The sequence below is a fragment of the Ovis aries genome, chromosome 13 (assembly GCF_016772045.2).
Source record: "Ovis aries strain OAR_USU_Benz2616 breed Rambouillet chromosome 13, ARS-UI_Ramb_v3.0, whole genome shotgun sequence".
Lineage (NCBI taxonomy): Eukaryota > Metazoa > Chordata > Mammalia > Artiodactyla > Bovidae > Ovis > Ovis aries.
In genome coordinates, this window is record NC_056066.1 from 54,863,165 (window position 1) to 54,875,904 (window position 12,740).

Sequence of the window (12,740 nt, forward strand, 5' to 3'; positions counted from 1 at the left end):
GGGTTCCCATGTGAGAAGTCCTAGGGCCCAAGCTGAGCAGGCAGAAAGCAGACACATGCCCTGAGATATGTCCTCAGGCCCTGAAATGGCCTGGTCCATCTCTTTTTACCACTTGAGGTTGACCAGCCGCCCTGGGTAACCAGGGACCCTCTTCCTGCTAACAGAATGGTGCAGGGCAGGGGCTGGCACCCACCATCCTGCAAAGGGCGTGTGAAAGACCTGCTGGATTGCTCCAGGCATAGTCACTGGGCCTTCATGTCCAGCATCCTCCCCCGACTTCCTCCATATCTGTAGCCTGGTCCCCAGCCCAGAGACAAGTCCTGTAACTTCCCAAGAGAGGCTGAGAATTCAGGTTTTCTTTCTTTCTGCAGAGTCGGAGGGGTGGGGTGTGGGTGACTGGCCCCGCGTGGCTGTAGGCCCAGCTGATCGGAGCCCAACTATGCCTTCTCCTCAGCTGCTCTTGACTGCCAGCCTCTAAGTTTCCATAGCAACCGTTCCAGAAATTTAAAAGGAAGGAAAAGTCTAAGCTGCCAGCACAGACCCACTCCTGGCTCCAGGTGCAGAGTGCTCACCTCCTACCCCCTGCCTGGCCACTGGGGCCAGCATGCTTCTGGAAGTTTCTTGCCCCCTCCCTAAGTCACCCCCAGAGTCTTCTACAGCGTTTGGTGGTGGGTGGAAGTCTCAGTCAATAGGGCCAGGATGCAGGGCCCACCAGCTGCCTGGTTGGTTGGTGAAGGGAGATGGTGCCTGTTTGGTGAGCAAACACCTGTGCACACCCTGTGCACACCCTGCTTGCGTGCTGACCATAGCACTCATCCCTGGGGGCTGGCCCTGCAGTGTGGGTCCCCTGGGTGCCTGTGCGCCCCTGGGCACTCTGAAATGCTCATGGACACTTGGATTTTATCTCCTCTCAGTTCATCTTCGTCTTCCCAGCCACCCACTGGGCAGGTGGTGTTGGCCCAGAGACCTTTAGGGAACTTATCCAAGGTCAGAAGCTCCAGGAGGAGCCAAGCTGGATTTTGGCCAGGCTCTGGCTACACACTCACTGCTGCCCCAGGGAGGCGGGGGGGCCTGGTTAACGAGTCTCGTCAGCTGGGGTGCCAGCTCCTTTGAGTCAGGCCATGCTTGCTGCTTGGAGCACAGTGGGGCCAGCCAGGGCGATCACTGCCCCGCCAAGATGTAGAGACAGATTGGGGGAAAACTCGCGGTAAAACCGCGAACATTCAGTAGTGAAGTTGTTGAAGGAATCCCATAAGGATGCAGACGGTGAGAACTGAAGGACCATCTTGTCTGGGGAGCTCTGTGCACAGAGGAATCCGAGGGTTGAGGACCATGAGAGCCTCCCAGGCATGCAAGGTGGCAGGCTGCTCACATGGAGCCCCGGCTGCTGGGCCCCCTCCCCACTGCCTGGCCCAGCAGGGGAGGGCTAGGAGAAGTGGTGTCCCCGTGGCAGGAGCTCAGGAGGGCCAGACCTCTCCTCTCTCTGCCGCAGTTCTTGTGTTTGAGGTAAGTTCCCAAGCAGGTGATTTATTTCCAAACAGGCAGAAGTTCCTATGGGCGCTTCCTGAGGCCACACGAGGCAGGGCCAGGCAGCTGAAAGTCAGCACCGCGGACAGCGCCCTTCAGCCGCATGTGAGTCAGGACAGCTGTGTGTGTGTGTGTGTGTGTGTGTGTGTGTGGGTGTGTGTGTGTGTGTGTGTGTGTGTGTGTGTGTGTGTGTGTGTGTGTGTGTGTGTGTGTGTGTGTGTGTGTGTGTGTGTGTGTGTGTGTGTGTGTGTGTGTGTGTGTGTGTGTGTGTGGTGGGGCGGGGTGGGGACAGGGTTGGTGGGCATTATTTGGGGTGGGGCGGAGATAGAGCATGTGGGTTGGGAGGGAGGGCAGAGGGAGTGGACATGACAGGCTGTGGGCAAGTGACCCGACACCCGGCCATCCCCTGCCCCTTTAGTGAGTATCCAGGGTCTCCTGCTTCCTCAGGGTCAACCGTGAGGACCCTTATTTGGTGAGGCCTGATGCTGTCCAGGTGAGTCAGTGTTTAGGAGGCCCCCAGGCTTCAGAGTGTCCCGCGCTCCAATCCAACGCCTGACGGCCTGGGTCAGGATGAGCTTATTGCCACTCAGGCTTCTGGGGAGCTGCTGGCCAGGGTGGCAGGTGCAGGGAGTGCAGGGTGGCCATCAGGCCCTCTCATTCCATCTCACCTCCCAAGGGGAATGACTGAACTACTCACCCCACTTTGCTCAGGGGCCTTTCCATCTCTGATGAGGCTGCTTCAAGCTGTGCTGTGGAGGGTTGAGAGAGAACTCTGCTTGTGCCCAGGCACTACCCCTCTTCCCCAGACTGAGGTGCTTCAGGGCTGTGCTTGAGAGGCCTGCCCTGGGCGCCATGGGGGTGGGTCCAGTGAGCTGGCAGCATCCCTGCCCTTGTGGATGGGCCTGCTGGGACAGATCTGTGGCAGCTGAGCCCTCCTTCACCTCCCTCACCTGGCTCTGGGCTGTTGGGATGGGGGCAGCTCCCGGGGGCATATCCCTGAGCAGATGGGGGAGGACTGTGTGCTGGGGGAGAGGGCGATTAGGGGTTGAGAGAGGATGGGAGAGCAGGAAGGGATAGCCAGGAGAGCTTAGGAGAGCTGAGAGTGCTCTGGGCTCTTGTGAGATAGCACCCAGCCTGTGTTTATCAGTTAAAATTGGGTTCAGGGTGAAAGTTTATTTTTTTCTTAAGTGAAAATTTTACCGAACTCAGGTCTGGCTGCTCACTGCTTAAAAATCAATACTGGAGTGGCACGTATTGGCAGGAATGGAAATGGTGCTTTCAATCAGGAAACCAGCAATCTGGGGAGGAGGGACTCTGTCCCCCAAAACGGAGTCCCAAGATTCTGCTTGGCCATGAGCGTTTTAAGGGGGAAAGAGGAAGTGAGGTCAGTTAATCATGGAGACGGGGGCCGGCCCCCACTGTCTGCAGGCTCGTTGGCTCCTTGTGATCTTTCCTTGGTTGCTGTCTTGTCCATGCACTTTGTTCATGAGATTACTGAAGGGGGAAGCTGGGATAGAGTCCCGGTCATCTATTAATTGCTTAGTCTTCCTTTCTGTGTCTTTGATCCATGGAGAGAACCAACAGGTTAGGCCAGGGGTTGTGTGATCAAAGATTTGAAAGGTGTGCTTGGGCCAGAGATGAGCAGAGCATGGGGGTGCCTGGTTTGAGATTAGTGACAATATAGATTTCTAAAGTGACAAGGCCAAAGGGCCTCCTGCAGAGAGTTCTTTCTTGCAAAGAGCTGCTTTCAAATCCCCACTTGTCGGAGAATTATTCCATTTCTGTGGGATCAGGGGTGAAGTCCATCTTGTGTAACTTCTGTATGTTGACATAGTGAAAGTGAAAGTTTCTCAGTCACGTCCCACTCTTTGCGACCCCATGGACTATACAGTCCATGGGATTCTCCAGGCCAGAATATTGGAGTGGATAGCCTTTCCCTTCTCCAGGGGATCTTTTCAACCCAGGTCTCCTGCATTGCCGGCAGATTCTTTACCAGTTGAGCCACAAGGGAAGCCCAAGAATACTGGAGTGGGTATCCTATCCCTTCTCCAGCGGATCTTCCCAACCCAGGAATTGAACCAGGGTCTCCTGCATTGCAGGTGGATTCTTTACCAACTGAGCTGTCAGGGAAGCCCTGCATGTTGACAGAGGGCGCCATACTCTCAGAGTGGAAGCTATTGACCTGGGTGTGTAGCATCTTTTTGCTGACGATTTTAGTCGTGTGTCGACACTGAGTCCATGACTATGTAGTATTCATTAGCTGCTGGAGCTACTCCTTTGTGACTCTGGGAGGCCTGGGAGACTCAGCTTTTCTACAGAGAGAGGCAGGGGGTGTGGAGGGGCCTTTGTCTGTGTGTGTCGGGGGAAGGAGGGGTACAGGGTTCTGCTGGGTTCCAAAAGCAGCTCGCGGGGGTGCAGTTGCTCACCAGTCTGTCCATCCGTAGGCCCCGCCGGCATCAACCTGGGGTTCTCATTTAGTCCTGAGTCTCCGCTCAGTCCCTTATCACCCCCTCCTGGGACATGTGACTGCCTCCTCTCATGGTGTCTGCTTTCCACTGTGCCCTGATCACCCCCCGTCCGTCCCACTTGACCTCTCCCTGAGCTCCGGACCGTCTTGCTGCCAGCCCAGGGCATCCAGCCACAGGCCAGAGCTGAGTGCGGGTCCTCCCCACGCCTGGGCCGAGCTGGAACAGGGCCTTTGTGAGGGTCAGTCCACCGCCTGCCCCCCACACCCTGCCCTCACCCACACCCTGCCCTCACCCACACAGCCGTCTCCTCGTCTCTTGGCCCTGTTCTCTGTCACTCTCCGAGCCTTGGCTCCTCTTCTTCTCAGGCTCCTCTCTCGTCAAGGAAGCTTTCTCGTGGGTAGGCATCGGATTTGTGGTGGGGGGCTGCCATGTGGCTGGGGCATATGGAGGGCCAACCTGTATCACTGCCTCCTGTGGCCTCCTGTGAGCATCCCCCAGCACGTTGGTCCCAGAGTCTGCCCCTTCCCCCAACTGCTGGCTGAACCCGGCCTCCTTGATGGAGCAGCAGAGGCCCCAGGGGCTTTACCAGTGCTCACCTGTGAACTGACTGCTCTGACTGCCCTCCTGGGCCTGTATCCACATGTAGGCGAGGATAGTGACCTCTCTCTGGCAAAATGACCCAAGGAGAGGCCCTGGGGTCAGAGAAGGGGCTGCCTGGCTTCCAAGAGACCCCAGCCTGGCCTTTGTGGTTGTTCGAGCCAGGCCTCTGCTTTGGGGACAGCCAGGCCTCTGCCTCCAATCCCATGGATTGGGATTTCCCAAGCAAGAATACTGGAGTGGGTTGCCATTTCCTCCTCCAAGGTATTTTCCCCACCCAGGGATCAAACCCATGTCTAACCCTCATCTCCTGCTTGGGTCTCTTGCATTGTAGACAGATTCTTTACCTGCTGAGTAAAGAATCGGCTGAGCCACTTGGGGAGCTGGGAGGAGTGACCTTAAGCAGAATGACCCCACCCTGGGCATTGCCCCAGGGGTCTGATTACAAGGAGTTTGTGCCCCACCCCTCTTTGACTGCCTATCCCAGGCCCACAGCAGTTGCCTAATTGTGAATGTCATTTGCAGCAAGTGTTAACCGTGTCTGTGTGTGTCAGCTGCACCTGTGATTAGCTGTGATTTGAGCCCCAGAAAGGCCTGGTGGGGGTGGTTGGGGCTCCCTCTGCGGGTCTGACTGCATCACTTAGTTCTGGCTGAGCTGGGCACCCCTCAGCCTTTTGGAGCTGCTTTCCTGAGGCTGGCAGAGTCCCAGCGAGTCCAGCAGTGTCCCTGTGGGTCCCCTGGGTGGCTCTGTGACCAGCAAAGTGTGAGCCAGTGCAGCTCAGACTCAGGTCAGTAGTCAAGCGCAGGCTGCACTGTGAGAGCATCTGAGGACTGGACCCACTTGCCTTAGGGTTTCTGGCCGGCATGGGGCTGGGGCTGCAGTTTGGGCTGGAATGAAGAGCCCCTGTGGTGGGGAGAAGGTGCGGGGCGCACAGAGAATCAGAGGGGCAGGAGAATCCTAAAGCTGACGCAGGCCTTTCCTGCTGTTACGAAGGTATGTCTGCCAAGGCAGCAGGTGGGACGCACCTTGTTTAGCAGTTTGTTAGCTTGGTTTATACCTTCTAGGAACGTATATCTATCTAACCATTTTTAGATGCATGGCACTTGGGTCTTGTTTGTCCACACCCCTAGGCCTGACCCGTGTGAGGAGCCTGGTTCTGTTGAGGGCTGTGCTCGGAGCCCAGAATGGAGCCCGAGACACAGTGGGTGCTGAGATGTTTGCTGAGCGAGCAAGTCCCACTCCTGACACCAAAGCCCCTGTGTTCATCCATCTGCCGTTTACAGGGACACTCGAAGAAAAACCAGGGTGAGGCCGACTGCGTAAAAGGGGGGCTTTATTTACTCCCCTGCAGCAGCGTCCGCTCCCGCACATGACGACCCTGCGGAGCCACTGCTCAGTGTGGAACCAAGACCGCCTGGCACTAAAAACACATTGAAAACATCAACGCTCTTCCCTTTTTTTCCTTTTTTTTTTTTTGGTACAAAATGATACAAACAACAATACAAAATAGTTGTGCTGTTGACAATTACAAAAAAAGTTGGAACATTTGTCTAACTGCGCGATGCTCAGTTGCAGTGAGAATACGTCATACTCCAGTATCTTTCCCCAGAACAACCACAGTCATGCGGGCTGCTACACATGTTGTCCATTGTCAAAAAGAAACATGCAAAAAAAAAAAAAAAAGATCAGAATGGGAAAAGGAGAGAGAAAGGAAAAGCGAAACGCGTTCCAATTATACACAGAGGTGGTCCCCCCACGGATCCTGGCATCGTGGGGCCTGTCGTATATACACCACGTGGCCAGGGGCTGTCTCACAGGGCGCTCTTCGTGGGGGAGACTGTGTTTGCTTTTTTGGTGTTCCTTTCAGCCATGACAAAACCCAAGACTCCCCTCCCTGACATTTCCCCTCAGAGAGAACAGAGTTGTCTCGAAGGCCCGGATGGGTCAGTGGTGCTCACAGTAGGGAAGCCTGATGGCTGGCGGGTACCCTGACACTCTGGCGGTGGAAGGCCTGGCGCCTGGGTGTTCTAACACGTGAAACGGAAGGCCGGCTGGGCCTTGGGGAAGGGCTGCCAAGGCCTGATAGGCTTGGGGCTCCGGGCGGGGGATGCCTGCTGCCCGAGACTGGAGTGTCCTTGTAGGTGAGTCCTGGTCACAAGAACAGAAATCTCTGTGGGCACAGGACTTGCCCGAGCACCTCGCCAGCGCCGAGTCCAGGCCTCCTCTGGCTGCACCCCCTGGTCTGGACCCGTCGCATCTACAAGCTACGTGAGAAACGTTTGACACTGACTGTGTAGCTAATGCTAACTGTTGGTTGGGACAGAGTTCCCGGATGCTTCTGGGAGAGGGTAGGGGTCTCCAGAGGCTGTCTGGGATGGCAGTGAGGAGGGGCTGCTCTCCAGCTGCCTGGGAGCAGGGATTGGGCCTGTGTAACACAGACAGATTGCAGGGTGGGGGCCTGGCAGTGATGAGAGGAGGAGGAGAGGAGCTGCAGGGAGGCTGGGGGGCTGGTGTTCAGGACAACGAGCTGTGGGCTGGGCCTGGCACCCCATCCCTGGGGTGAGCCCAGGACCCTGGGGACCCAAAGAGGCTTCAGGAGTCCAGTGGGGAGAGTCCACAGCTGTCTGGATCCCCTACCCCATATTCATACTTAGAACTTTGACTGCAAAAACAAACATGAGATTCCAGCTCACATCTCACCAACTCTGAGGACACTAGCAGTCCTCAAGTGGCCACGTCCCCAGGTGCTGGGACAGTCCTCATTGGCTGTCTGAACCCGAGCAATTTGCATAGCAGGTAGGGGGTATCCCCAACCTCGGCAGGCTACCCACTTAGGTCTATGAGATGGGCTGTCTGCCTGGGGGCATCAGCACATGACCCAAGCAGCCGCTGCCTCTGTCTACCTGTCCCTTCGTCCCTCCTTGGGCCATTGTGGACGAGGTCAGGATGGACCTGCCTTCCTCAGGCCACAAGCCGAGTTGCCTCCCCAGCTCAGCTCAGCCCTGGGAGAGTGGATGGAGTTAGCGAGGAGTTTGGTTTGGGGAAGACCCTGACGTCCATTGGGGACACACCCACGCGGATCACACACACGCACATGTGTACACTCAAGTTCATCCTCGAGGCTGAAGCTGTTTAGAAAAGAGGATGACCATGGCGTTGGGGGCAGGCCACGGGTAGGGGTGTGGACCAAAGACCCTCTCCGTGGAGAACACGGGGAGTATGTGCACCCCTGTCCCAGGTCCTCTGGAGGCCTGACCCCAGGAGCAGACCCAGGGTGGGGCTCCAGGGCAGGCCTGACGCCAAGTCCTGCTGGGGAGCCGAGAGCAGGTGAGGATTCCCCTGGAGGGGCCTCTCCAGCCAGCCCAGGTGCCTTCACACCAGACAGGCTATCCTTGGGTGATGCTTGGGGGAGAAGCTGCCCCAGGGCATTTTCTTACCCGTTTCCCTCTAGCTGCCCACCCCCTGCAACCCTGGCAAACACAGCAGGGGCTCCGGTGGGTCCTTGGGACGCAATGCCTCTTGCTGTCCTGTGGAACTGAGCCTGGAGTCTGGCTTGAGAGTCACACTGCCCATCAAGAGGGCACTTCCAGGTGTGAGAGCTTGAGCAGTTAACTGGTCCAGCAGCTGCTGGGGGCTCACACCGGTCCAAAGGAAAGGAGACTGTTCCGGCGGGCGTGGTGCAGACACGTGTGGGATGGACCGCACGGACGATGAGACTGTCCCGGCATTGGAGCAGACTTCTGCCATCCTCGTCAGCTCCCGGGCTCCAGAGACCAGTCCAGAGGGGCAGAGCTGGGGCAGACCCCAGAATCTCCCGCTGGCTGTGCTGGTTTCTGGACCCCAAGTGAGCATCAGCTGTCCCTGTGGTCGGTGCAGCCCTGCCAGTGGCCAGAGATATCCAGAGCCTTCAGGGGCTGGACTGGTGAGTGTCTGGGGGCTTTTGACATGGGGTCTCTTGGGAGTCTCATTGAGAGGGTGGAGGGCTCATGCCAGGGGTTGGTGGGATGGTGGCTGGTTTTGGTTGTGGCTTCTTGGGACACCATACTCTCTTGGACCAAAGATAGTGGGGACCTGGGTGTCTTTCAGGGTCATAGTTGGCCCTGGGGGAGGCCTAATGATTGACTGGGGGGCCCTGGGCAGCCATGGGGGACATCAGGGACGGCTCCAGCTGTTTCCAGCTTCTGGGAGTCAGGGCAAAAGTCAGAGTGCACAGTGGGTCTTGGGTCCACGGGCTTGGCCCACACCCAGGGGACTCGCTGCTGCAGAAGCTGAAGGTAGGTCTTTGAGCTGACCTGGGGACCCCATGGGATAGGAGACCCTAACTGGACAGCAAAGCATGAGGACTCAGAGGGGCTGATGGGGTTTGGACCCGTTGTTCTTCTTTGTCAATTGTCAAGCGAGTCACCCATTTGTTTTCTTGATAAAAGATCCAGAAAAAGAAAAAAGGACACATTCTTTCCAATTCCTTAATTGGTGCCTTCAGAGCTGGGACTAGCCAGGGCTGGGGGCGCTCAGGACCGGGTGGGGGGGCCTGTCTGCTTGCTTTTAGTCGCTCCTGAGTTTGAGGGAATCTGATACATGTACCAAAAGGCACTTTCATTTTTTTTTTTTTAAACAGTGCTTCTGTCCTAAGAAATTCAAGTTAAGACAGAGTGCCTCTTGCTCTCCTCAGTGCTGAGTCAGCCGCGGGTCAAGTGTTCATGCCAGACAGCTGGGGCGGGGGCAGGGCGGGGACCCCCACCACTAAGTGACATGGCCTTGGGGGTCGGGAAGGCCCGTTGCCTCCTCCAGTCCTGCTCCTCCCGTCCGTCCGTCCGTCCATCCATCCTTGCATCCAGCAGGGAGGCTCGTTAATCCTCCTCACCGCCTCCATACATGTCCGCCAGCTTCTTGAATCTGGGCCCCCAGTCATTCAGGTAGTCGTAGTCCTGGTCTCCGGAGCTGGAGGAGTCCAGGGAGCTGACGGAGCCCGCTGTGGAGCCGCTGCCCTCGTAGTCAAACACCAGCAGTGAGTCGTACGGGGGCGCCGTGGGATCATTGTCAGCTGCGCGCAGTCCCTGGGGCCACAGAAACGGGGTTAGAGTGCAGCCGGGGGACTGGAGATGTGGGGTGGGGCCCTGCAGTAGGTGCTCAGTAAGTGCTGCTCCTGCATGTCCGTGAAGGTGTCTCAGAGCTCAGAGTAGAGCAAAGTTTACAGACTGGCCTGGCAGGGGAGGCGGGGTGTGGGGAGGTGGCCACACACTGGCTTCGCCGTCCCCCTCTTTCCCACAAAGGAAGATGCGGCAGAGGTGGGGCGCACCCTTGACGCCCGTGGACTTGTCAGGTGGGCACCTTGGGGTCAATATCAAGACTAGGGGGGATGAGCAAAGGCAGGGACCCTGTTGGCTGGAACTTCAAATCCCAGGTGTCAGGAGAGGGACTCAAGTGTGTGGTCAGATGGCTGCTCTGGATGAATGCCCACCTCCTAGGCCATTCCCAGTGAGGATGCTGAGGGGAGGGGCTTGACCTGCCTGCCCCTGCCACACCCCCAGGCAGGGCTCAGTGAACCCAGGTCTGACTCTGCCTCCTCATACCACCCCCTCCTCACAGAAAAGTGAGCTTTTCTGGTCCATGTGAGCAAGTGTGCCCACCCCACCCCCACACCGGACCACCCACCTCGTTGATGAAGTCGCCGATGTCTCCCGGGTGGGGCACCATGGGCCTGACTGGGTACTGGGGTTCGGCGCCCACGGGCCTCTCGTCCACCCGCCGCACCCCAGGGGCCTTGCTCAGCACATGCTCCATGGCTTCTGGCTGCTGTAGCTGGCTGAGGTCGTAGTCCTGAGGGGGGGGGTGGAGTCAATGAGGGGGCCCAGGTGGGGGTGGGGGTGGGGGACAGCAGGCAGGGATGCCAGGGAGGTCCATGGGGTGCATCCTTGCCTGGGTCTATCACCTGGTCTGTCCTTTCTGAAAAGCTTGCCTTGCCTCTGTCCATCAGATCCTGTCTGTCCTCAAGGCACACGTGGGGCCTGTGCCCCCAGCCCTCCCCAACCCGGGTCCACCCCTCACCTGCTCTGTACCACGTCCCTGACCTGGGACTGGTGTTACCCCACTTCGCAAGGGTCCCTGAGCTTTCCTGGGGTAAAGTGAAAGACGCTCAGTCTGACTCTTTGTGATCCCCATGGACTATACTGTCCATGGAATTCTCCAAGACAGAATACTGCAGTGGGTAGCCTTTTCCTTCTCCAGGGAATCTTCCCAACCCAGGGATTGAACCCAGGTCTCCCACATTTCAGGCGGATTCTTGACCAGCTCAGCCTGGTAAGACTCACCCTAAATCCCCAGTGAGGCCCGCCCAGCAGCTCCCAGGTCCCCCTCAACGAGCCCTGGGATGCAGGGTGGCACCGGCCTGGGGTCAGTGGCTGAGGGAAGTGCGGGTGGGGGCACAGGGCCCCCCGTGGGTGTGCTTGGCGGGGCCGGGAGGGCCCCCACAGCCTCACCTGGTCCTCCTCGCCACCCCCTTCCTCGTCGTACTTGAGGATGTTGTCCCGCACATCGTCCTCGGGGTCGATGAGCAGCTGCTTGGTGTGCCGCTCCTTCTCCCGCCGCTTCATCCACACAACGAAGAGCAGGACCATGGCTGTGGGGTGGGGCTGCTGTGAGCAGGCTGTGTGTGTGTGCACACTCGGGAGTGTGCGGAAGGCGGGCACGTGTGGCCACTAGGGCCCGTGTCCATTGCTGCGCCCCTAGTCTGGATCGGGCTTGTGGCAGACTCTGGTGGGTAGGATGCTGCGCCCCCCACCTCCCCCTGGGACCCGTCAGCCGCACTCACTGAGGAGCATGACGATGCAGATAAGGATGGCCACGATGGCACCCGTGCCCAGCCCGGCCGCTGCCACTGCGCCCACGGTGGTGCAGTCGCCGTTGTCGTCGCACGGGCACACCTTGACTTTGATGATGGACGTGTGGGACAGCGGCGGGTTCCCCGAGTCTGTGACAGTGATGGGGACGTCGTACACCCCGGCCTCCAGGTGCAGGACGCGCAGGCTGAGCTGGGCGTAGTCACCTGGGTGGGGGCGGGGTGCGCTTTGCTCAGTGGGCAGCCAGCCCTCCCTCCTGAGCGAGACGAACACAGGCAAATAGGCAAAGGCCCGGCCTGTCTGGCTAAGACACACGTAGACACACACGTACATGCGCACACACATACCACACACCATCTGTCGTCCTGTAAGGTTAAGAGACTTGGCGATTCAGGAATAGAGCAATTCCAACACGTAGGATGAAGGAATTGTTTCCTTAATAAGGAAAGCGTTCTACCAAGTCAATTAGAAAAAAAAAACCCATTCCAAAGAAAAATAGTGAAGGACATTGACCAGATAATTCACAGAAGCAAAAAACGGCAAATAGATGAAAAAATGTCCACTGGTAGTTATAAGATGCAAGTGGAAACAGGGATTTTGGCTAGGAAACTGGAAAAATGATTTTAAAACAATAATGTTGTGTTGGCAAGGGTTTGGGGAATGAGTAAATGCTATCAGAACTCCAGAACTCGGAAGCCCTGTCCACCAAGGCCATGGCTAGGAAAGCGCCTCAGGGAACACGTGGTGGTGGTGGGGCCCATTGTTTGATGACTGGCTCGGGGAGTGGTCTCCATCACGTGGAGCTCTTTAAAGGACAAGGTTGGGGCCTGCCTTTGGGCCTCCTAGGTGGCTGAGCCCTGGAGCAGGCAGGGCCCCTGCCCTACAGAGAAGGCTGCGTGGCCCCTGTGAGACTGGCTCCCGACTCCACTGCTTCCCTGGAGACAGGCCGGGTGGGGCTGCCCTCCGGACTCGATCTGACTTTCTGGATGGCCGGGCAGCCAGTGGGCGGGTGCCTCAGGCGGGCTCACCATTAAGGCGGGTGACGGTCCAGTTGTTGCGCACACTCGCCGGGACAAAGGGCAGCTCGAAGACATAGGGCCCGATGTTGGGGTCCACGTCAGCATCAGCCGCTGTGATGTTGATGGCATTGAGGCTGGGCTTCTCACAGACCTGCGCCTCCTTGGGCAGCAGCTCGGGGGCGTTGTCGTTGATGTCGATAAGATAGATTTGGAGGGTCCCGGTACCACTGGCCGGGGGGATCCCTGTGGGTTGGACATGGGCAGTCACGTGGTCACTCCTGGGCCCCTG

At 57.9% G+C, this 12,740-nt stretch overlaps 1 protein-coding gene across 2 annotated transcripts in view; it reads right to left on the reverse strand.

Annotated features, from left to right (window-relative positions):
• Positions 1-1,699: 1,699 nt before the first annotated feature.
• Positions 1,700-12,740, reverse strand: part of CDH4 (cadherin 4) — a 482,605-nt gene continuing 471,564 nt past the window's right edge. For both annotated transcript variants that reach the window (XM_042229909.2, XM_027976984.3), the window contains exons 12-16: positions 12,461-12,694; positions 11,405-11,638; positions 11,073-11,212; positions 10,249-10,413; positions 1,700-9,650 (exon numbers count right to left, since the gene is read on the reverse strand). In XM_042229909.2, coding sequence (XP_042085843.1) covers positions 9,444-9,650; positions 10,249-10,413; positions 11,073-11,212; positions 11,405-11,638; positions 12,461-12,694 — 980 coding nt within the window. In that variant the 3' untranslated portion in view covers positions 1,700-9,443. The remainder of the gene's footprint in view (positions 9,651-10,248; positions 10,414-11,072; positions 11,213-11,404; positions 11,639-12,460; positions 12,695-12,740) is intronic.